The sequence below is a fragment of the Hippocampus zosterae genome, chromosome 8 (genome assembly GCF_025434085.1).
Source record: "Hippocampus zosterae strain Florida chromosome 8, ASM2543408v3, whole genome shotgun sequence".
NCBI classification, from domain to species: Eukaryota; Metazoa; Chordata; class Actinopteri; order Syngnathiformes; family Syngnathidae; genus Hippocampus; species Hippocampus zosterae.
Genome location: NC_067458.1, coordinates 4590740 through 4616099, shown reverse-complemented (window position 1 = coordinate 4616099; position 25360 = coordinate 4590740). Strand labels below are relative to the sequence as shown.

General features: G+C 42.8%; 1 protein-coding gene across 9 annotated transcripts in view; it reads left to right on the top strand.

Moving 5' to 3' along the window:
• Window positions 1-25360, top strand: part of swt1 (SWT1 RNA endoribonuclease homolog) — a 49539-nt gene that overhangs the window by 2910 nt on the left and 21269 nt on the right. For 4 of the 9 annotated variants that reach the window (XM_052073369.1, XM_052073371.1, XM_052073370.1 and 1 more), the window contains exons 6-17: window positions 208-255; window positions 383-484; window positions 634-825; window positions 4992-5085; window positions 6164-6381; window positions 7210-7346; window positions 7524-7662; window positions 11437-11576; window positions 11665-11795; window positions 14288-14434; window positions 23898-23964; window positions 24084-24151. In XM_052073369.1, coding sequence (XP_051929329.1) covers window positions 208-255; window positions 383-484; window positions 634-825; window positions 4992-5085; window positions 6164-6381; window positions 7210-7346; window positions 7524-7662; window positions 11437-11576; window positions 11665-11795; window positions 14288-14434; window positions 23898-23964; window positions 24084-24151 — 1483 coding nt within the window. Of the gene's footprint in view, window positions 1-207; window positions 256-382; window positions 485-633; window positions 826-4991; window positions 5086-6163; window positions 6382-7209; window positions 7347-7523; window positions 7663-11436; window positions 11577-11664; window positions 11796-14287; window positions 14435-23897; window positions 23965-24083; window positions 24152-25360 lie in introns of those variants that run through there. The other 5 variants (XM_052073372.1, XM_052073374.1, XR_007963629.1 and 2 more) reach the window with 5 other exon arrangements.

Sequence of the window (25360 nt, the reverse complement as noted above, 5' to 3'; positions counted from 1 at the left end):
CAATCTGAAACAAAGAAAGGTCAATGCAGTTCGATCTTGGCATGTTGACAAAATCCAGACTTCCTTCTGCTGTGCATAAATCCCAATAAATTTGACAGCCTTGAGGGACTCAGCAGAGATGGGGCACAGGAAAGAAGTGGGGGGGCTGTTAAATTGCTCAAGGGAAAAAAGAGGATTTAAGCATAACACAACCCTGTTTGTCTTAAGTGCTTCAGCAGATGTTCAGGATAGAGACGAGTATCAATCGTTCTCATGGTAAGGCAAATTCTTCAACACAATACAGATGGGAACAATTTAACAATTGACCAATTTAATTTACCGTAGCTCTAAACATCGAAAGTGTTTTCATTTCACCTCAGAAACTTTTACATTTTTTTTCCAGGCAAACAATCTGCTCAGCAAGATGTAATCCTTGTTCTGGACACCAATATTCTGCTGAGTAATTTGGATTATGTGAAAAAGATTCAACATTGTGGCCTTGGAGGTGATTTTCATACCTAATGCACTGTTTCACTCTAATTGTGTCTTTTGATGCTATGTTACATTGTAAAAAGGCCCTAATTTAAGCTCTGAGTGAACGAGCATAATATTTTGTTGTCTCAAATACTTTGTCCAAGTTTTATGTATTTGTAGCTTTAGGTTTGCCAATTGTCCTGATCCCCTGGGTGGTGCTGCAGGAGCTCGATTCTCTCAAAAAAGGGAAGGGCCTCACAGATTCTGTGGCTCATCTGGCCTGTCCTGCCATTTCCTACATTTACAACGCTCTCAAAAGGCGAGAAAGTCACCTTTGGGGGCAGTCAATGCAGCAGGCAGCTGCAAGTAACAGTGAGTTGAATAAAATCACTTGCATTTGCCATTTCATATTCAATTGTACTTTTTGTGTATCAATTACATATTAAGAACGTATTGGTTTGCGTTATAAAGTTGAGGGTAGCACGGTGGTGAATGGTTTGCACATCTGCTTCACAGTTATGCAGTTTACAGTTATACACAGTTACACAGTTATTACAGTTATGTGTTTCTTCTAATTTACTTTCGTTTTGTTTTGTTTTCAATGCTGGGGGTGACCGAACAGATAACGTGATGTGCGCATGCGGCTTGCTATTTTAGCCCGAAAATTGAAGAATCGCGCGCATGAAAGTTTGAGATGGCGGCGAAAAAAAAACCTCACAAATGTCAACTAATTACGACATTTAGGAAATGGGAATGCCAATCTGATTTTTCATCGGAATCGTCCGAAGGGCGTCATGTTGAGGAATGGGAACTGTCAATTTGCTCTTGGCCCTTCCTTGGTTACAGGTTCTTTTATCTCTCTATAAGGTGGAAGAAGACCCAACACCACGTAGTCTTTTCTTCAGTTTATCACAACGCAACACGAATCGATTCGGGCTCCTGTGAGTCTCAGATTTCATCAGGAAGCCCCGAGCAACTTCAGTCACACGTACATATAGGCATAGTATGTTAATTATGTTAATTAGGAGCGGGCAGTCCTTCCCCTTATGTAAAAATCTGAAACAAAGAAAGTGAAGCAAAGTTCGATCTTGGCATTTTGACAAAGTACAGAGAATATCTGCTGGTCCACAAATCTTGAGATTAGGTTTCCTCTTCGAAGGCACTTGACAGCCTTCAGGGACTTTTACGATGTGGGGGACGCAAAAGAAGACGGCCAGGGGACTGTTAATCACTCAAGGGGAAATAGGACCCCAACTTCACCCTACACTCTTTGTTTTAAGTACAAGCAGATGTTCAGGACAGAAACGAGTGTCAATAGTTCTCATAGCAAGATGAAATTCATCAACAATGTTCTACTACTACAGTGCACTCCGCTTAATAGAACACCATTGGGCCGAAGCGCTTCTGTTCTACTAAGCGGAGTTTCTATTAACCGGAGACACTTTATTAGGTACACCTTCAGACACGTCGACGACCAAGTTATGCACGCAGAAAAACCCCTGCTGACGAGTTAGAAGAGATATTTCGACTGTGGACGTCCATATCTTTAATCAAACAACAAAACAACAACTTTAATCAACTTCAGTGAAACATCTCAAATCACGAGAAAAATTTCGTTACTTTTGTCTAGAAACAGGAGTCCGTAATTTTGCGGTTGACTTCCCTCTCAATGCGCTGGATAAGAGGGAAGTCCTGGAAACCGCGGGCGTACCTTCTGAGAATCCGGCAATGCATCGTATCGTCTGAGTATGTCCTTCTTATCCGCAGGTGATAGCCCTCGTCTCTTGAATGAAGTTGAAGCCATTGTGACGTGCGTGTGTCTATGTGTGGAGTGACGCGTGCTACCTGTTACTGTATACGGCTAGAACTACCGCGTTTTCTCGCGATAGTGGTACAGTATCGCGATAGCTACACTTAGAAAACCACTAGTTTACAATTTTCATTGCTTACGGCCTGTTCTATTAAGCGGAGATCTGTTCTACTAAGCGGAGTATCTTTATAGGAAATTGCATTAGGCAAATCCGTTCCAGAGCCTTTTGCTCTATCAAGCGGATTACTCTATTAACCGGTGTTCTATTAAGCGGAGTGCACTGTACTTCGAGCGGAATAATTCCTTAACAGTCACTAAACTCACCTGTGACGTATGCACAGAACGCGAGAGCGAGATGCGACGAGAGGCACGATTACGAGGCAAGTTGGTCATTAGATCTATAGGCTAATCGCTATGAAAAATATTATGAAACAGTATTGGTTATTGTATAATTTACTGGTTGTAGCATGGTAACTTTAGGAATAAAACATTTGTCACAAGGTGTAGTACTGCTAATGTTAACTGTTGGTAGAACTAATGGCGTGTGTTAGATTCTTTCGTCAAATTGATAGTAGATTACACATGCATCATTTTGGGACTTGGATTGGATTGGACAAACTTTATTGTCAAATGTACTGTATATGTAACATACAGCGCAGATGAAATTTCTCCCCTCTCAACATAATGCCAAGCCACATCAATACTTACTTACCAGTAAATGAATCTTCGTAGTGTGAGATTGGAAAGAAATACTCAGATTTTGTTCTATGCTGTATTTATGATGCCATATGACTACACCATATTTTGATCCATTTATTTTTTTGAATAAACCTGGAGTACACAGCTGCTGATGTAATGTTCATTGTACATGGATAGTTTTCAAACATTTACCCTTGAAACATTATACTTTTGAGTTTCAGAATTATTGATTCATTCATTCATCTTCCTAACCGCTTGATCCTCACTAGGGTCGCGGGGGGTGCTGGAGCCCATCCCAGCCGTCTCCGGGCAGTAGGCGGGGGACACCCTGAATCGGTTGCCAGCCAATCGCAGGGCACACATAGACGAACAACCATCCGCGCTCACACTCACACCTAGGGACAATTTAAAGTGTTCAATCAGCCTGCCATGCATATTTTTGGAATGTGGGAGGAAACCGGAGCACCCGGAGAAAACCCACGCAGGCCCGGGGAGAACATGCAAACTCCACACAGGGAGGCCGGAGCTGGAATCGAACCCGGTACCTCTGCACTGTGAAGCCGACGTGCTAACCACTGGACTACCGGGCAGCCCAGTTTCAGAATTATTGATTATCAATATGAGTCAAAATAGAAAAAATGGGTTTCCATGATGAATGTTTACGGAACCCAAAATTAGTTACTGTAGTTTCTGATTGGTTAATCCGACGGAACTGAAAAACGGTTACTGTGAATTTCCGAAATCCTCAGGCCTGCTCCTGAATTATTTCAATTTTTGCAGCATTTGTTTATAACTGTATGTATATGTTGTTGTTTGTGTTATTATCATATGCAATTGAATAAGTAGACCATTTCAGAATTCGAAATTTGGGACTCTCTAAATGCATAATGGGACTCATACTTTTCTGATCGTAAACTGTAAAATTATCACTGTAAGTTATGATGTTCAAGGTTTGAATCTGAGCTCTGGCATTCCATGTGGAGTTTGCATGTTTCTCGCCATGGTTGTGAGTGTGAATGGTTCTGTGTCTTTACAGTTTGTAGCCTGTGATTGGCGGGCCTCTCTCCCAAAATCACCTGATCGGCTTCAGATCACCCCCATGAGAATACTTGGTTAAAATGGAATGATGCAATGTGGAAGTGATGGTCTCGTAAACCAGAATACTCCATCCATTCATCTATCCATTTTCTGGTCCGCTTTTCCTCACGAAGGTCGCCGGTGTGCTGGAGCCTATCCCAGCTGCCTTTGGGCAGTAGGCAGGGTGACACCCTGACCTTGTTGCCAGCTAGTAGTTTTTGCTAAGGGTACATACACATAAATGAAAAGCCATTCGCGCTTACAATCACACCGAGGGACAATTCAGAGTGTTCCATTAACCTGCCATAAATGTTCTTCGAATGTGGGAGGAAACCGGCATACCTGGAGAAAACCCACGCAGGCACGGGGAGAACATGCAATCTCCACACAGGAAGACCATAGCCCAGAACCGTACCCATTCTACTAGTTGTAGAATGAGAACATACTACAGTGTTATTGATTAAAGTACCACGCAGTGTGCACTAGTGCTTGGCTTGTCTCTCGGCAAGGCAGTTATATTTATATCGTGCATTTCATATCCAAGGTAACGCTTCACACAATTTAATAAAGTGCATTTAAAAGCATTTCCAGGCAAAAGAATTACCAGTAGACATTTAAAAGAAAAGTGAATATATAACAAGTAGTGCATTACTGTACTCCCCCTAATGTCCAGTGAGTGGTAGTAGTACTCTGTCCATTCTTAGTGGAAAGTTATTCATTCATTATGGAGCTCTTGGAAGGTGGGTGGGCAATAAATAAATCAAAGTCCAAACTTTCATGTCATGCTTTGCCACGCCCATCCTCATTAATCCACTGACCCACTGTGTTGCAAAGACTCGTTGCCTTCTGCATGCTGGATTTTTTTTTTCACAAAGTGAAAAATCTCTCTCTCTCTCTCTCTCTCTCTCTCTCTCTCTCTCTCTCTCCCCCTCCTCTCTCTTACCATTCTCAGATAGTCTGATGGCTGAGAATAATGATGACAAAGTGCTGCAGTGCTGCCTACAATATCAGAGTTTGTACCCAGACTGTGCTCTCATCCTATGCACGTGAGTTAACTCCCCGCGCCCCAATCACCACTACCACTGCTTCCACAGCAGCCTGTGTCTACTGCAAACAGTACACATGCATGTGGCTAGGAGTCGCCTCAGGCAGATCGTGCCGGTTAGGACAGGAGAAAGGCCAGACAGAATCACTGGGAAATAATTTAAGCATGTTTGTGGTCAGAGTTGGCTCAGCCTTTGACTTATTTGGCCATCACTGCTACTATTATCTCTTTCTGATACTGACATTGTAGCTCTAATCAAGGGAATATTAAACTGGACTGGCTGCCAATACCCTAAGTAAGATGAACTATAGTTCCACATTTGAGAACTACATTTTGCCATGGCGTAAAGTGTTGGTGGACAAATTGGATCATATTTTTTTAATAAAAAATATAGAGATAGCTTGATCTAGAACATAAAATTGATTGTGCAACCTCAAAGACTTGAAGTCATCTTGTGTAAGACAAAAGACGTTGTAGATGTTTATTTCTACAGGTGCCTTATCCCGGTATCCCGCCGTAGGGCTCCTACAGTGACCTGAACATGAGCGAAGTGCTTTGGGTTGTTTCGCCAATTGCGGAAGTTGGTTGCATGTAACCTTTTTTTTCCTGATGGTCAGGTCTGCTGGCGCCCACTTTTGTCAAAAGCAGCGGTTGCCCTAAAAATGAAAAGCAGTCACTTCAAAGTTTCATTTCGAGTCCAATCCTCATCACACTCGTCCTCTTTGCATCACTGTTAGCTTTTTGTGGCGGAATCACTAAAAACTTCAACTCAGTTCTAGATGTAATCCTTTCAATGCTTACTAAAGCCACAGTCTCATTGGATGGGTTAGTGTTGTGAGATTAGTTTTTGTTTCGCAAGACAGTTTTGTCACGATGATGCTAATTAGAAATAATTCAAACTTGAGAGGTGCATTTTACACCTCCTTAATGGTTGCACGACAATTTTTTTAAGCATGCAACTTTGTAGGTTCCACTGTACTGAAAACAATAGCACGTTGGCCAAGCATTATTTTTAAGTAGCGCATCCGCAGCTCTGTTATCATGTAACATTTTCTTCCCACTTTATTTTTCCACTGTAGAAATGACAAAAATCTATGCAGTAAGGCTGTTCTTAGTGGGGTTAAGGCCTTCAGCAAGCTTGATTTGGAGGAAGAGGTTGAGGGATCAAGACGCACCGTTAACCACCTCCGAAGCACTGTCCTTCCCAGGCTTCCTCAAATCGACATGCCAATGCCGGGAAGGATTTCTACACCAGTGCTATCTCATACACAAGAACGTTTGTGTCTCCCAGAGGAAGGTGAGAATAGTACCCTCATGAAATCCAAATTACTTGGCATTCCCTGTCATGGTACAGTTGCAACAGCGCATACGTCGATGTTCATTATATTTCCACCCGCTCACTCTTGAACTATGCTGGTTGAATTGCTTAACCAGTTATCTCTCTACGTCAAAGACATGCACCGGTGGAAAACATAACACAAATAATGGCGGCATTTTCTACTCGTGCCCAAGTTCCATGTCCCATGTATTTATACAATTGATTCATCATTCAAACTCAAAAATTATATACAATAATCCAACAATTCTTCGAACTTTGTGGGATGAGTTTCAGGGAAGCCTTTTTCCTGTTGCAGCCTAAATGAAGCAAGATCAGTCGCGCAAATTTGATTGAATTTGGTCTGCGGAGGCTTAAGAGCACAGACCACAACTCCCATCAAACACATTTAGGATAGAACTCAAACAGCATATGTGAGCCAAGCTGTTTTGCGCAAAATCTGTGGCCTCATAAATGTTATTCTTGATAAAAGGGAAATAATTCCCTCAGACACACTTCATTATCTTTACTTTGTTTTATTTCCCCAAGTAGTTCCACATGCACACATACTGGAAAAAAATGGTATGTTGAATTTAATTTTATTTTGTCAAATCGGTGCACAAAATGAAATAATCTGCATCCACATTATTTTTAGATCAACCATACATTTATGTATTGTCCAAATAAAATAGAGAAAATTCAACACATTATTTTTGGCAGTATATGTGCATGTGAAGATTAGCTTTTGTCCTCGTGACTGTTTGCAAGTCTTGCACCTCCACTCATGTAGACACGTGTATCCAATTCCAGAGAGAAAAAAACCCACTGTGGAGGAGAAGGAGAACATAAAAAAATGTGTCTCTGAGTTTGAAAACTGCCTGCAGGAGGTTCTGTCCAATGTGCTTGAGATGGAGATGAAAGCTACTTACGATGAGTTGTGGCAAGAGGTATGATTGTAATGTATGATGAATTTTAATTTCCAATGGAACACGGTGGGTGACATGAGACATTTGAATGACTGATTTAGTGTCCTCTCAACCCAACATGTTTGCCTGGTATGAGACAAGTTCACACAAATGTGCATCAAAAACATGGGAATTTGTGGACTTTTCCCCTTTCTATAGATCATCTACATAAAGCCGCCCTGGAATCTTCTTGACATTTTGCATTGTTTGAAAAAGCACTGGAGAGCAGTATTTGGTTTCATCGTCTCACGATCTTTGCTCCAAACAGTTTTAAATCTCATTGACTTCTTTAAACAAGGTAAGAAATATGTACAAAAGGAAGATGAGGTCAAATAGCTATTTTGTTCATGCTCCTAATTGTTTATTGTTTAAAAGTTACTGTACGCCTTCATATACTGTGGTTGTTTTCATGTTGTAGTCCTTCAAGGATATTAAGAGTAAAGCGCTTATTTGTACGAATATATTTTTATAATAATATACTATTGTATTTTTATGTGTTTTTCAAAGGCAAATGGTGTGTGTGTGTGTGTGTGTGTGTGTGTGTGTGTGTGTGTGTGTGTGTGTGTGTGTGTGTGTGTGTGTGTGTGTGTGTGTGTGTGTGTGTGTGTGTGTGCGTGCGTGCGTGCGTGCGTGCGTGCGTGCGTGCGTGCGTGCGTGCGTGCGTGCGTGCGTGCGTGCGTGCGTGCGTGCGTGCGTGCGTGCGTGCGTGCGTGCGTGCGTGCGTGCGTGCGTGCGTGCGTGCGTGCGTGCGTGCGTGCGTGCGTGCGTGCGTGCGTGCGTGCGTGCGTGCGTGCGTGCGTGCGTGCGTGCGTGCGTGCGTGCGTGCGTGCGTGCGTGCGTGCGTGCGTGCGTGCGTGCGTGCGTGCGTGCGTGCGTGCGTGCGTGCGTGCGTGCGTGCGTGCGTGCGTGCGTGCGTGCGTGCGTGCGTGCGTGCGTGCGTGCGTGCGTGCGTGCGTGCGTGCGTGCGTGCGTGCGTGCGTGCGTGCGTGCGTGCGTGCGTGCGTGCGTGCGTGCGTGCGTGCGTGCGTGCGTGCGTGCGTGCGTGCGTGCGTGCGTGCGTGCGTGCGTGCGTGCGTGCGTGCGTGCGTGCGTGCGTGCGTGCGTGCGTGCGTGCGTGCGTGCGTGCGTGCGTGCGTGCGTGCGTGCGTGCGTGCGTGCGTGCGTGCGTGCGTGCGTGCGTGCGTGCGTGCGTGCGTGCGTGCGTGCGTGCGTGCGTGCGTGCGTGCGTGTGCGTGTGTGTGTGTTCGCGTGTGTGTGTCTTAGAATCTTGGCTCTGGCCTTTTTGCATTTTCTCTCTGTAATATCTCCAGATACTCTGGCTTCCTCTCTTATTCCAAAAACATGCATTTTATAGGTTCACGGAAGATTTTGTGCCGTGTACATGTCAGTGTGGCTCTTGGTTTGACTCCATGTGCAATTGGCTGGTAATCAGTGCCCAAATGTAAGCTCTGATAGGCTCCAGCTCACCCGACGCCCTAATGAAGACAAGCAGTATATAAAATGGATGGATAGATATCTGAGTATCTTGTATCTAAATATCTAAACCAAGTCAGAAAAAAAACAATATGAGAAACAGTGAATCGTTAAATCTGGTTTGACAACTTGGTCATTGTCATGTCAAGTCTTATTTCACTCCGAATAGTAGGTGTATGGGTGATGTACTGTCATCATTTTTTTAAAAGTTATTTATTTTGTGACGACTGTACTATAATTTGTGAAAGAGAAAAAAAATAATTTCTGCCTCAAAAGTAATAGAGAGCAATGCTGTCATATATTTATTTATTTTTTTTTATCAGCACATCCTCCCTCTCGGATGCCTCTTGATCAAATGCCACGGTTGGCAACTTTTACATTTAGAGCAGTGAATTTTCCATATCCTTACTAACCTGCGTTTATTATTGAGCTTGCGTGGTTTCTAAAATTGTGGCGACTACCCTCCATGTTCAAATGCAAATGCAGGCAATTTCCAAACAGCTTACTAGGTTCTGAGTGAACAGAAGCCTAACTGAGTCATCCCCTACTGAAAAGCCTCAGTCCACTAGGGAACGACGTCCGCTGCCCTGCACTGCACCAGAATCCCCCGGAAAAGCAGACAGAATTAGGTCACCTTCTAAAGCGGCACTCTAATATGTGTCAGTATACTGCTGAGACACCCTTTGCACTGCCTCTTCATCTGGCTCTCAGTCCCCTTACTGTATCTAATTGAATTATCCTACGTCACAAGCCTTGTGCAGATAACCAGCTTCTCGTTCTTTCCCACTGTGCATTTAGGTGAGGATTTGTAGCTCACCTCAAGCACCTTCTTCTTCAACCCCAGGCTAAATGGGAATAGGTGAACCATGATTGAGTATAAAAGGAGCTTCTCTGAATTGCTTCGTCATTCACAAGCAAAGATGGTTGAGGTTCACCTATTTGTGAACAATTGCCTAAAAACATAGTCAAACAGACAATGTTCCGCAACGTACAATTGCACGGAATTTATGGATATCATAATAAGAATAAGAAAACCTTTAATCGTCTCACAATGGAGAAATTCCCAATTTACAGCAGCAAAGTTATGAAAGGAAGAAAGTAGAAGAAAAAAAGTGAGAAAGAAAAGAAAAAAAGTATTGCATGCAACAACAAAAAAAGATTCTCTAGTCTTGCTGGTGAGGAGGGCTGAGTAGTGTATGATGACAAAGCAGAATATTCTGGTACTTGTGTGATTTAAATTGATTTAATTGAAGTTGTGCTCATATTAAGCACAGCATTAGGAGTACAGTCTTGTGATAGACATTTTCAAGGGGTTTCAATTTGACAAATTATCTTTTTTTTTTTTAATTTATTTTTTTTGCTGTGGAATATCTTGTGTAACTACACAATGTAAGGCAGTATGATGCAGTGCAGTTCTAAAACACTCAAATGGAAGTGCAAAAAGTCCACTTATTAGCCCTCCTATCATCCTTTGGGTCAATTCAACCCCATTCAATGTTTATCATTCAAAAAATTAAAGTTGCCTTTTTTTGATATTTATTTCATGACTTTTCCTTATTTGACGGGGTAACTAATAAAGCATAAAATGATCATGATGCTATTTATTTCAATGTCCTGAACACATTGCACGCATTGATGATCCTCAGGGATCAGTTTGAGCTCTTCTAGCTGCAGAAAACGTGTGTGTGTGTGTGTGTGTGTGTGTGTGTGTGTGTGTGTGTGTGGTGTGTGACCATCCCCCACCTGCAGATGCAGAGTTCTTACTCTTGAGTTCATACATTACAGCGGGTGGGGAAAATAACTATTTCTGCAAGAACTATGATAGTTTCCCACAAAGACATTTGTAGTTCAAGCAAAAATAAGGGAGGAGCAAACACAAAGGTTTGGCATGAGGAGTAGAAGTCCCAACATTAATAAATACGGTCATATGAATGCACACCCCAAAATAGCTTTCATCTAAAAAGATTTAGATGAAAGATTTTTAAGACCGTAACTCTAAAATGGCATTTTTGACCTGTTGGTGGCGCTACAGGAAAGGTCATGCCATCAGCAAAACCAATAGGTTTCAGCCTCTTGTGGCTATGAATACTGTCAGAAAATGTAAGATTTGAATGAAAACGTTTTCAGATACATTAATTCTAATTTAAAAAGTTTGACCCGATGGTGGCGCTGGAGTACAGCTCAACTCACTGAGAAGGTTCATGATCAAGGGAATATTTATGTATTCAACAAATAAATAAAGTGTCTGACACAAAACCTGGGTCAACAAATTCATCGACATAATTTTCTGGAGCCAAATATCCCTGAGGTAAAATGTGTTACTAATATTTAAGGATAAGTGGACGGTTAAGCACCTTTCTAAAAGTGTCAACCTGACTATTAATATCCTGTTGAAGCATAATTTGGGTTAGGTTTGGGATTGATTTACTGATTTTAGTAATCTTGTTTGCTTTTTCTGGTTGAATCTTTTGCTGTTTGACGTAGATTCAGCCAAATTGTCTCTTTTGGTACCCATAGAGCACAAAGGATGACCTGATTGTTGCCTCAAATGTAGAAGACAACACTATAAAGTCATGAATGTGTTTCTTTGTTCTGTCAGGTATATTAATAGACCACAGTTCTATTCTGGTGACTCTCCAACAAGCGAAGGAGTTTGTCAAGGAATTCGGGAAAAGGTCAAGCCATGTTCCCAGAGCACTAAATGAAATGGACAACATCGCCCACAAGCTAACACCTCAGGTCTGCTTGACCCATTAATTTGTTGTGTGTTGTTTTATCCTCTTGAAAACCAATAAACAAGCTCTCCCGTTCAAATGTTCTCATCAAGCCTGAATCAGCTGTCTGTGATGTTGTCATGAATGAGGATGACGAAGCCAAACGACCCCTTTCCTCTCATGTCCCTCACCATGAAGTCTGGGCCATGTTTGAGAACATTTGGTGTAAAGCCTGTGAAATAAGGTGAGCGTAGTGGCAGCTCCCATGTTTGGCTTTTAACGCGCAGGCATTCCCAATTTGAATGGATGGTTTTGCAAAATACAAAAGCAATGATAAAATGTCGTTAATTTGTAATTTACAGTGTTGTTTATGCAGTGCACTTCAGATAGAGGTGCAAAAATAAACTGAATGTTGGAGTCTGGGGGTGGCTCGGCAAAATTTGGCTTATGGGCCGCGTCAGGCTCGCTCCATTCCTTCAACAATTAGATACATTATGAATGCTTTCAATATTTGTTGCGTTCATTTATTTTGAATTATTATTTGGAAACAGTGGTTGGTTTATTATTGTAAACAATACAATAAAAGTATTCGTAAAGTATATTATTTTGTAATTATACATTTAACGTAGGGCGAGCTGGTGGTCGAGTGGTTAACATGTCGACCTCACAGCGCAGAGGTGCAGTGTTCGATTCCGGCTCCGGCCTCCCTGTGTGGAGTTTGCATGTTCCCCCCATGCCTGTGTGGGTTTTCTCCGGGTACTCCAGTTTCCTCCCACATTACATAAACATGCATGGCAGGCTGATTGAACACTCTAAATCAGGGGTGCCCATTAGGTAGATCCTGATCTACCGGTAGATCTAAGACAGGTCCCAAGTAGATCCGAGGAGTGTCGAGAAGAAAAAAAACAAACAACCATTTGTGTGTCTTTGTACATGTTGATATATATTTTTTGTGTTAATATACACTGCACACTAATCAGTCTCATTTTCACAAAAAAAAAAAATTAAAAAATAAAATAAAGCAGGTAAATCTTTAATTTGTGTGTGTGTGTGTGCGTGCGCGCGCTGGTAAGGGTAGATCCCGTGAGGTTAGTTGATCAAAAAGTAGATCTTCGATTCAAAAGGTTTGGGCACCCCTGCTCTAAATTGTCCTTAGGTGTGAGTGTGAGTGCTGATGGTTGTTTGTCTCTGTGTGCCCTGCGATTGGTTGGCAAACGGTTCAGGGTGTGTCGCCCACCTACTGCTCGAAGACAGCTGGAGCCTATCCCAGCTGTCAGCACCCCACGCGACCATTGTGAGGATAAAGCAGATGAGAAAATGTATGGATGGATTTAAAATGTATGCATTATCTGCTCCATCTGTCAATGTTAGTCATGAAATTTGGCCCTCGAGCCCATACGTTTGCCTACCACTAGAGCAGTGGTTCTTAACCTATGTTCCATCGAACCCTATGGGTTCGGTGAATCAGTCTCAGGGATTCAACAGAGCCTCTGCCATGGAGGTTAAGACACACCCGACTCAACATGTCAGTTAGTTTTGACTCGCCTACTTGGCCATCACTGGCCGGTTCATTTTATGCACAATTAAAAAACATATACTTTATACTTACACTAATTGTGTTTACCAATTTCAGTTTTTAATACTTGTGGGGGGTTGTCTTGAATTTGTAAAAAATATATTTAAAAAATAGTTTTTTTTAATTTTTCACTATTGAAAGGTTCCGTGAATGTGCATATGTATTGGTTGGGTTTGGTACCTCTGACAAGGTTAAGAACCACTGCACTTGAGGTTTAAGTATGACTTGTCAAAAATGTGTCCTTTCTTGGTAAAGTTATCTGTCATGGTCACCTTGAAAAAACACATACTTAAATAAAGGTGGTATCCTGCTGGTCTGAAAAAAACAAAAACAAAACGATTGCATATGATTAAAATACGTTTAACTCAAGCATATCATTTGTTTGTTTTTGAGGAAAACATGGGAAAATGTCACCGGGTTTACCACATTTTAATCACGTGTAACCAATGTACATGTTCAAATTAAGTAAATCCAAAGGATTATTTTAGTTTTTAATGTGTATAGTTTATGCAGCGTTTGCACACTGTATTCAGCAGGCAACCCCGTTTCTGACCACACTGGACAAAATAGGACAAACGTGAGGCAAAGCGAGGAAAACATGACAGAAAGTGATTGCCACAGATTTTTCAAACTGTCAAGCAATTTTCTACGTCAGTCATGGAGTGGATAAGAAACTTAGTCAACTGTACTGAAACTTGGTGAATGCCACAAAACCTGGCATTCCCTAATAGTAGAGAGCAAAACGTGGGTGTGTGGAGCAAGATGGGACATGTTTCTCCAGCACATCTCAGTCCTTTCGGGTTTTGTTAAATTCAGCCGCATTTGGTGCGCATTTTGTCCTTTTTTGTCCCGGTTTTCACAGTAAGCCAGGGTGTACGGTAGCCATTTCCTTGGGTCATTCTGACATCAGTGGAAGATTGCAGGCCAAATTGGAGTGTGCCTTTGAGCCTTTGGTATTCACCAGCCTCCGCACCCCACAGCCCATCACAGATACTCTATGAAATTTAAAAAGACTTGAATACAGAGTAAAATATTGCCAACAGTGCACTAGAATTTGGGGAATGCCCGGACTGCTGTAAAACATATAGACTGCATTGATAAGAAAATAAAAGCCTCTCAAATGCTTTTACTGCCTGTTTCTTATTTTGTCATTCTTCCAGCTTGGAAGTGTTCAAAGCTCTGGCCTTTGATCCTCACACCAGAAAAAGTGCCTTGCCAGAAGGAGGTCCTGCTCCACCGCGTGACGCCGTTGACTGTTTGGGCCAAATGTCCTCCATGGTCTCACAGCTGCTCCAAGCCTTCATCAGGTATTTCCGCCTACTCGCCTCACTGTCCCAGTCCACATTCTCCCTCTCTCGTTATTATATTCAGTGGATATAAAAAGTCTTCACGTGAGGGCGTTGTTGACAGTATTCCTCAATTCCAGATATTGGGTAAAGCACAGAATTTCTGAATATGGAAATAAATATGGAGCGATGTCCAGTTCGTAGTTAAAAGCACTGTATTTTCTTGAAAATGACTCTCTTCATTGTGTCCCATGATTGTATTTCATGCCTTGGTAATTATGCTGACTCTAAGCTTATGCTTGCTCTCTTTATTCTGTGGAATATTAATGCGAGAGATGGCTTGTGCTGTAATATCTGACTACAAAAATGTCAGGAAAAGCCTACTGGGGTGAGGGGGCGGCATGGTTCAGCGGTCGTCTTCCAACCCAGAGGTCGGGGGTTCGATCTCCAGCCATTGTGACCATGTCGACGTGTGCTTGACAGTGATGTGTTCCTCGAGCCGGTCCTTGGCCTCGAAGACCGGCTCGAGGACCGAAGGGTTGCCGGTCCTCGGACACAATGAAGGAATTGAGACTCTAATCCTTCGTCCACAGATTTAAAGTGGGCCCGAGGACCGCAAAAATCATGATGAAAACAAACAAAATCCATCTAGGGAAACCAATTTTGATTACTTTATCTGGCGCTTTAAGAGGGGCGGGGCTTCCACTGACAGGTGACAGTCAGTGCAACGTGTAAAGAGTGGCATCACAGTAGTTTCATAGTTTCAGTCACGGTTCGTTCCGTTCGCGATCGGCAATTTAGATAGCGTGTAAAGCCTTTCTGTAACAGAGGTGTCTTTTTTTAAATTTATTTTTGCACAGTCGTCACGTTTGTGCGGTCACACAAGAATGTTTGTTTGAACCAAGTAATTTGCATTACAGCTGGAGTCAAAAATGCCTGCACTTCACTTCCGGGTTTGGCCGTTGGAATTTGGAGTCCTTTTCATCGATTCCAGTTATGTTAGCTGAATGCTTTCTCATGTTTGGAGTAATGAATATTGATGATACATACCGTATTTTCACGACTATTCGACGCACCGTACTAATGGCCGCAGTCTCATTAATGGGTGACATTTCTGTATTTTACACATACACAGGACGTACCGTACTAATGGCCGCAGTTTTACAGTGGTAAAACATACGCTTAAACATACGGCATGCATGCATGCTAACACGTTCGCTAACACGTTAGCTTGAAGCACACACTGAAGCTCGAAGCTAAAACACGTTTTTAAAAAGGCAACGAAAGCAGAACTGAGTTTGGGTGTATTTTATTTACAAGGTACTCACGTTTTTTGCTCAATCATCACTCAGAAAGCCATCAAAGTCGTCATCTTCTGTGTCCGAATTAAACAATTGTGCAAGTATCGGTAATCCATCCAAACCGCCGGGTTCCCTCTCGTTGTCAGAGTCACTCTCGTCGTCATGTGGCTCCACAGAAATGATGCCGGCTTTGCCAAAAGCTCGAACAACTGTACTAGCAGATACGTTCGTCCAAGCAGCTACAATCCATTCACAGATTGTGGTGTAACTAGCCCGCTGCCTCCCACTCTTCGTGAAGCTGTGTTCGCCATCGATCATCCATTTTTCCCATGCCGCTCGCAACTCATTTGCTTGACTTTGTTTTTCACCGCTGGTGTGAGATGGGCACGCATGGAGTCGTAAATCAAGAGTGACGGCGAGGCATGGAAAAAGCCATCCGGTCTCTTAACATACACCTCACTTAGCCACTCTCTCATTTCTCCTCGTCCATCCAGCCCTTTTGGTTTGCTTTCACGATGACGCCGGCTGGAAACTTTTCTTTCGGCAGCGTCTTTCGCTTGAAAATCACCATAGGTGGCAGTTTCTGTCCGTTGGCATGACAACCAAGAACGACAGTAAAAGCTGACTTCTCGTGCCCCGTTGTGCGTATCGCAACCGTGCTGGTCCCCTTCTTCTCCACAGTGTGGTTCACCGGGATGTCGAAAGTCAGCGGGACCTCGTCCATGTTGGTAATGTGGTTAGGCTGGATGCGTTTGTCGACAATCTTTTTACTGCAGTAGGTGCGGAAAACGGCCAGCTTTTCTTTGTAGTCCACTGGAAGTTGCTGAGCCACGGTCGTCTTCACTCTCACGGATAGATGGCGCCGTTTCATAAAGCGAAAGCACCAAGACGGACCTCCTTGAAAATGTTCAATTTTCAATTCTTCGGCTAACGTTTTCGCCCTTAGTGCACGGACGCGCTTCACTGATTGGCTGACCTCTTCTCCGCATGCGTGCGTGTCGTCACTCACGTACACATTTTCTCTCTCTCCATAATTTACATATAAGTGCGCGGACGCGCTTCACTGATTGGCCGACCTCTTCTCCGCATGCGTGCGTGTCGTCACTCACGTACACATTTTCTCTCTCTCCATAATTTACATATAAGTGCGCGGACACGCTTCACTGATTGGCCGACCTCTTCCCCGCACTTCACTGATTGGCCGACCTCACTTCCGCCTTTTCTCTATATAAACAGCGTGTCGGGTCTCAGCCAGATTTTGGAACTCAGCTCATACAAAAGACGCATCGCATTATAAGGCGTCCTGTCCATTTTGGAGAAAATTTTAGACTTTTAATGGCGCCTTATAGTCGTGAAAATACGGGTAGTTTAAAATCATGGTTGATTTAATTATTTATTATGATTGTGAAGTTGAAGGTATTAAATTAATTAATGTACCGGTAGTATTAGTGCGAGTGGTAATAACAGTAGTACTCAGAGATCAGCCATCTCGTTACCTCTGTGTCCCGCGTCCTAGACACATAATTTTCCCACGGGACGCACAGTTCCAAATAATGTGCGTTTTTGGGACACAAGGAAATTTCTCAGTCAAAACTAACAAACAATCAAAAAAAATACGGCAAGCCTGAAGATTTCACGGTAACAATCGTTACCGGTAGCGTGTCGTTTCCGTGGCGTCATTTTAACAGTACCGAAAAATAGTTCAACCATACCACCGCACACGAGTTAACTGTGTGATCAACGCGATTTCACGGTGCCTGTATGTGTGTTTGTGATGCGGTGTGGTCTGTGAGTGTGTTTCTTCTAATTTACTAATTTACTTTATTTTATTTGTTTTGTTTTCAGTGTTTAGGGCGATGCAAGATATAACGTTATGTGCGCATGCGGGTTGCTATTTTAGTCCGCAAACTGAGGAATTGTGCGGATGAAAGTTTGAGATGGCGGCGAAAAAAAACTCACAAAGGTCTACTAATTACGACATTTAAGAAATGCGAATGCCAGTCTGATTTTTCGTATGAATCGTCCAAAGGGCGTTCCGCAAAACTCACCTGGAACGTATGCACAGAACACGAGAGCAATTATACGACGAGAGGCAAGTTGGTCATTAGATTTTTAGGCGAATCGTTATGAAAAATATGATGAAATAGTATTGGTTATTCTATAATTTACTGGTTGTAGCATGGCAACTTTATGAATAAACATTCGTCACAAGGTGTAGTAATGCTAATGTTAACTGTTGGTAGAACTCATGATGGCTTTAAATTCTTTCGTCAAATTGATTATACATGCATTGTCTTGGGAAGAGGATGTCAAGCCACATCAATACTTACCTGTATTAATGATTCCCAGTAAATTCATCCTTGGAGTCTGAGATTGGAAAAAATACTCTGATGATGCCACATGAGTAGACCAGTTTTTGATCCATTTATTTTTTGGAATAAACCTGGAGTACACAGCGACTGATGTAATGTTCATTGTTAATGCATCGTTTTCAAACATTTACCCTTGAAACTGTACTTGAAACTGTAATTGTACTTTTGAGTGTCAGAATTCTTGATTATGAATATCAGTCAAAATAGAAAAAGGGTTCCCATGATGAACGTTTACGAAACCCAACATTAGTTACCATGGTTTCCCATTGGGTAATCCGACGGAACCGAAAAACGGTTACCCTGAATTTCCGAAATCCTCAGGCCTGCTACTGAATTATTAAAAAAAATTACAGCATTTGTTTATAATTGTATGTATATGTTGTTGTTTGTGTTATTATCATGTGCAATTGAATAAGTAGACCATTTCAGAATTCGAAATTTGGGACTCTCTCAATGCATAATGGGACTTAAACTTTTCTGATCAGCCAGTCCCTGGGACTCGCTGCCAGTAAACTGTAAAATTATCACTGAGAGATTACCGCTTTTTCTGCAGTCAGTGATTGACTTATATGCAAAGTAATTTCTCAACTTGTCTTCCGTGCCATGTCATGCCTGTTGAGTGTTGATTTACTTCATATTCAGAAACTACTGCACTAAAACATTAATTCATAAATGATAAGATAAGATATCCTTTATTCGTCCCACACTGGGGAAATTTACAGCCTCCAGCAGCAAGAATGTATGTAGAAAGAAGAAAGGAGAAAGAGAAAAAAAATGTATATCAATGCTTTTATTTTTGTTTTTCTCAGTATAAATAGCACGTACCCTGACTGTTGTACTCTTTGAATAAAAAACACTTCATTCAAGCGTTAGGGAGTGCAAGGGGTTATGATGGAGGGGTGTTGCAAATCATGAAGACCTGCCAAGTGGTATGATAGCATTGTTTTATGCATGTCCTCGGCTAGGCCTCAGCTTCAAAATCAGTCCTTGGTCCTTGGCCTTGGCCTCGGAGGTAAGTCTTTGGTCCTTGGCCTTGTCCTCGGAAAATTTCTCAAGTCCTTGGCCTTGGCCATGCCTCGGAAAATTTTCCAAGTCCTTGGCCTTGTCCTTGGCCTCGGAGGCAAGTCCTTGGCCTTGGCCTTGGCCTCGGGTTGCCGGTTCTTGAACACAACACTGGTGCTTGAGCAAGATACAAAACCCCCAGTTGCTCCTGATGCTGTATCATCAGTGGGTAAATGAGGAAACAGTGTACAGGCGCTTTGAGTGCCTTGTCAATGGAAAAGTGTTATATAAGTGAAAGCCTGTCTACCATTTATTGGAAAAGCTGAACTTTTATTTGGGGAAAACCAAAGCCACAGGAAGTGGTGGCAGGTGTGTGATGACTCCCATTAACATGAGTAGGAACATGATTTGTTAATTCTGAGCACAACCACGTCACTAGTTATAAGCCGGTGTGCACCCTTGTGCAACCTCAAAATGTTTGATATATATATATATATATATATATTATTTTTTTGTACAATTGTAAAGGTCACGTATAATGGTGGGAAAAGTTTTGATGTATCTTGCATTAATTATTTTAAAACCTGGAAATTGAACAAGGGCCTGTAGACTTTTTGGAACCACCGTAAATAATTGCTGACTTCTAAAACGTCTGTCTGAAGAAACATGTCAAAAATGTTTACATGGAGAGACAAAGCGATTCTCATACTTTCACAGGTGTTTTGTTTTTCACGTTTGAGCCTTCCTTCACTGGTTCTTGGTTTTATCTGTCTGACACTCGAACAGCTTGTAGACTTTATTTTTGATATTGTATCATCAGCTTGACCTTCCAGTCCATCTTATCACCTTTCCTATGATGCTGCAATACACTTCACAACGCTTTTTGGCTCCTCGCTCAGTTCAGTTATCTGTATCTCTCCTATAAGGCCTTGAAAGCGCAAGATGTCCCTGCGCCTTTGTTTATGGCCAATGTTTTTAAACGGTCCCTCACTACTTCACTGGAACCAAATGTATAACATCAACAAGTTATCAGCACAGCACAAATTACTTGTATCTCTTACCATCGTAAACCACTGAAAAAAACTAAGTATGAATAAAATACAAATAAATAAAAATAAAAAACAAAAATAATACAAAATATTTGTGCATACAAAAAAATCTGAGTTCCCCGACACAGTGGAAGATTGAATGCAATCACAGCTTGCTCATGGAGTGCTGTGAGTTTCTTTAACCAGTAGGTGTGGACCATGTCCGGACCTGGTGCTGTCCAGTTCTTCATATCTGAGACTCTTTCCTGTATGTCTGCCACTGTTATGGTAACTGGGTTCTGTTCAGGGAGGTTGCTGTGCTCCTCTCTCAGGGTCACCAGCCATTGTGCACTGCTGTTATGTGCAACCTCCTTCTCCCATATGCCTTTCCAGTACTTCTCAGTTTCCAGTCTTGGTGGGTCAGCTCTGTTGTTAGGACCCTGCCACTGAGCGTACACTTTCGCAGGTTGTGTTGCGAACAGCCTGTTTATTCGTCTGGCCTCATTCTCTTTCTTGTACCGCTTTAGGCGGCTGGACAAGGCTTGGAGCCTTTGTTTGGCAGTTTCGAGTGCTTCAGGTATGGTCATCTGGATGTACCTCTCGGGTATCGGCCTTTTCATCACACCTCTCTGGGCCTCCGTCAATTGACTCACATCTTTCCGGGCCGCCTTGATATTAGCCTCCAACCGTCTTTTCCATGGTGGGTAGCGTATCTCATGGCTTCCATGGTTGCTCTTATGGCCCAGAGTCTCCAGGATCACTGATGCTGAAGCGTATATCAGCTCATTGGTTTCTGTGATCGTTACGGTAGGGATCGCCCTCAGTGCTGCATTCACACTTTCTATGAGACTTTCAGATGGTACTTCACATAGCCGTTGTAATCGGTTTCTAGGTTGCCCAGCTTTCATTCTCGCCATGATCTTAGCTTTCAGGTCAGTTGCTGCCTCGCTCAGCATTTCATTCATTGGGGCTGGCCACCAAATCTCATCATCTGCATTCATTGGGGCTTGCCTCCCAATCTGTTGTATGACCTCCTCCTCTGATCTGGCAGCCTGGGGCCCTTCGCCATGGAACCTGCGTTGTACCTCATCAATCTCAAGTTGTGACAGCAGTTGCCGTTTGTGGATGTTGGAACACTGAGCTACTAGTTCTCACTAAGGCCTCAAAGGCGGCTGGATAGCTCAGTTGGTTAGACATCGGTTTGGCATACGGGAGACGGTGGTTCGAATCCCGCTTGGGGCAAAAATGAGCACATAACACCATCCAGTGTGGGTCCTTGGGCAAGATCCTTCACGCTAATGCCTACCTCATACAATGATGAGAGACAATAAAACGAATGACATGCCGGCTCAGACGTCGCCCGGCCAAACAAGGTCTGCGTCAGGTGCTGGGGAACCAGAGCACCTTGATGAAAAATGGGCTACTGGAACAAAGCGGAGATGGGCGAGAGGCGATAACATATATATATATATATATAATAAGGTGGCCAAAGGAAGAGATTCAGACCACGGACGTTAAGACCCGAAAGCTCCTAAGCATGGAGGGTTCCATCCCAAATCCAGCACCCTGAGACTGTACGCAAGCCGAAAGGATGGAGGCTGGGGACTAGTGAGTGTGAGCCACTGTCCGGGATGAAACATCCAAGCTCCATGAATACATCAAGGAGAAGGCTCCAACGGATGACGTACTCAGAGAATGTCTCAGACAATGGGGAACAGAAGATGAGGCGCTGGAAGAGGGACCATCATGGGAGGACAAGCCCCTACACGGGATGTACCACCGGACCATAACTGAAGTGGCTGATCTCAAGAAGTCCTATCAGTGGCTAGAGAGGGCTGGCCTGAAGGACAGCACAGAGGCACTCATCCTGGCTGCTCAGGAGCAGGCCTTGAGCACCAGAGCCATCGAGGCCCAGATATACCACACCAGACAAGACCCAAGGTGTAGGTTGTGCAAAGAGGCACCTGAGACGATCCAACACATAACTGCAGGGTGTAAGATGCTGGCAGGGAAAGCCTACATGGAACGCCATAACCAAGTCAAGTCAAGTCAAGTCAACAGTATTTATAGAACACTTTCAAACAGCCATCGCTGCATACAAAGTGCTGTACATGGAGCGATTTAACATATACAATAAACAGTAAGACGAATCAGTAATAAGTAATAAGTAATAAGGCGGAACCAGGTGGCTGGCATAGTCTACCGAAACATCTGTGCAGAGTATGGACTGGAAACCCCAACGTCAAAATGGGAAACACCTCCGAAGGTGGTGGAGAATGACAGAGCGAAGATCCTGTGGGACTTCCAGATCCAGACTGACAAGATGGTAATGGCGAACCATCCAGATATCGTGATCATAGATAAAGGGCAGAGGAAAGCCGTTGTAGTGGATGTAGCGGTCCCAAGTGATGGAAACATCAGGAAGAAGGAACATGAGAAACTCGAGAAATACCAAGGGCTCAGAGAGGAGCTGGAGAGAGCCTGGAAGGTAAAGGTGACAGTCGTGCCTGTGGTGGTCGGAGCACTCGGGGCAGTAACCCCCAAACTAGATGAGTGGTTGCAACAGATCCCTGGAACAACATCGTACATCTCAGTCCAGAAATGTGCAGTGCTGGGAACAGCAAGGATACTGCGCAGAACCCTCAAGCTTCCTGGCCTCTGGTAGAGGACCCGAGCTGAATGAGGGACGGACACCACCCGAGGGGTGAGATGAGGATTTTTTTTTTATATATATGAATTACAGTGCAAAGACTAAGAACAATTTGGTGCTGGATTCTTGAGATATTATATCAAGTTGTAATTAAACTCTTCGCCATTTTAGTTTTGTGGGTTTTTCAGGCGGGGTAAAAAAAACAAGCTCAAGTATGCACAAGAGCTTGGGTACACTTTCTGGCATGAGGTGGTGAGGGTGAGGGTACAGAAGGAACGGAAGAATGGATCTTGCACCGCGAAGTCTATGGGCCACATTTGTTAAATGTTTTTGCGACGAAAAATAAGCAACAGCTCGCTTGGCTCGTGCAAACAAATTGGGAGACAGCTGGTAGATCTTTTCACTCTTGTAAAATGTTTGAAGCTGAAACCAAATAAAACGGAAAATTATTGCCACATCATATATCAGCAGTTCAACTTTGTGGCTTCTGAATGATCGAATTACTGACTTGGAGCAATTTACAAGAGGTATGACTATGACAAAACTCCTTTCAACGCTCTATTTCTTTGTGTCTCATTTGATTTTGATTCACCATGACAATTGCTGCTGGCTTCTCCGAGACCACTTTTGGGAGTTTAGTCATAATTTTGAAATGCAATGCTTTGCAGGATGGGCAAGTCCTTTCTATTGCCACGCATTCAGGAAAAATCAAATCAAACAAACTCTTAAGTGTGGCTTTTATGTGGCTGCTGGCTTCCCCAGAACTACGGGAGAAATAGATTAACGTATTTTCTTTTACAGTGAAACTCCTCTAGAACGAAACCTACATTGGCGAAAACACACCCTAATGTGAAAAATTGATGTTTTCATTTGAATACAGCAACTTAATTTTATTAAGTGTATACATCCTGTATTTTAAGAAAAAAGGGAAAAAAAACATGTTTGAAAGAAATCAAAGATAAGTGGGCCATCCTCTTCATTTGGAAGTAATGGGTGTTGTACTAAGTCATTTCTTCTTCCTGACACTTAGTATTAGGTGCACTAAGATTATGATGTAAAATAGTAGGAGGAATCTATATGTCATGTTAAAATATTTTCTTTTAATTGTATTTATTTATTTATCTTTTTTAGTGTTCTATCCTCTTCTGCGGGTTTGCATGAAGTGCAGATGCTTCTCACCACTATCAGATCCAATAAGGTCAGTGCCCATTTGTGATTTTTATTTATTTTTTCTAATTATCGAGGCATTAGTTATGTCTAAATGCAATCTAGCTTGACTTTTAAGGTTAGTTTGAACACTGATGTACTTTGTTTCAGATGGTTGACATTAATTCCAGACTGGTGGACACGGACCTTCTCAGTTGCTTCTTGCAGGAAGACTATAGGTAGGACACAAGCAGGGTTGGGGGTGTTGCTTGAAAAATGTATTCTGATACAGTTACCTGTTAAAAGGTATGTTATAATGTAATCTGAATACAATAGTAAAGTAATGCAAATGGAAGACTCTTAGTTACATTTAGATTACTCCATACCAAAAATTTAAACAAACCAACAAAAAAATATATATATGTATTTATGTATAATGTGTATACATAATATGTATACATATTATATATGTATTGATAATATATATGTATTATCAATACATATATATTGATAATATATATCAATATATATTTATTACAGCTGTAAAATGATTAAAATATTTAATCTAATTAAAAATGCAACTGTCATAATTAACTCAAATGAACAAAAAAATTAATCGTGATTACTCAAACATTTTTTTAATCGTTTCTGAGTTTCCTTTTACATTTTTTGTCCTATTTTTCCCCATTTTAATGCTCTCATCAACTTGGAATCATGAATCAGTTTTCTATGTACCAAATGCAAATATTTACTGAAATAACAATTTCAATTTTCAATTTTACATGAACATTTCTCACTTGGAGCAGTTGTTCACACATAATCTCTCACACAATATTGCAGTCCATCGGTCGGTAAATATTTTGTCACACAACAGCTGCTGTTGTGTGACATAGACCCTCATGATGAATACAATAGATGGACCAAGGTTTCCCTTGCCCGGACGCGGGTCACCGGGGCCCCACTCTGGAGCCAGGCCTGGAGGTGGGGCTCGTTGGCAAGCGCCTGGTGGCCGGGCCTACACCCATGGGGCCCGGCCGGGCACAGCCTGAAGAGGCAACGTGGGTCCCCCTTCCCATGGGCTCACCACCCATGAGAGGGGCCAAAGGGGCCGGGTGCAATGTGAGCTGGGCGGCAGCTAAAGGCGGGGACCCTGGCGGTCTTGGGACATGGAATGTCACCTCTCTGGCAGGGAAGGAGCCCGAGCTGGTGTGTGAGGCAGAGAATTTCCGACTGGATATAGTCGGACTTGCCTCCACACACAGCCTGGGTTCTGGTACCAGTTCTCTCGAGGGGGGCTGGACTCTCTTCCACTCTGGAGTTGCTCACAGTGAAAGGCGCAGAGCAGGTGTGGGCATCCTCATTGCCCCCCGGCTCAGTGCCTGTACATTGGGGTTCACACCGGTAGACGAGAGGGTTGCCTTCCTCCGCCTTCGGGTGGGTGGACGGGT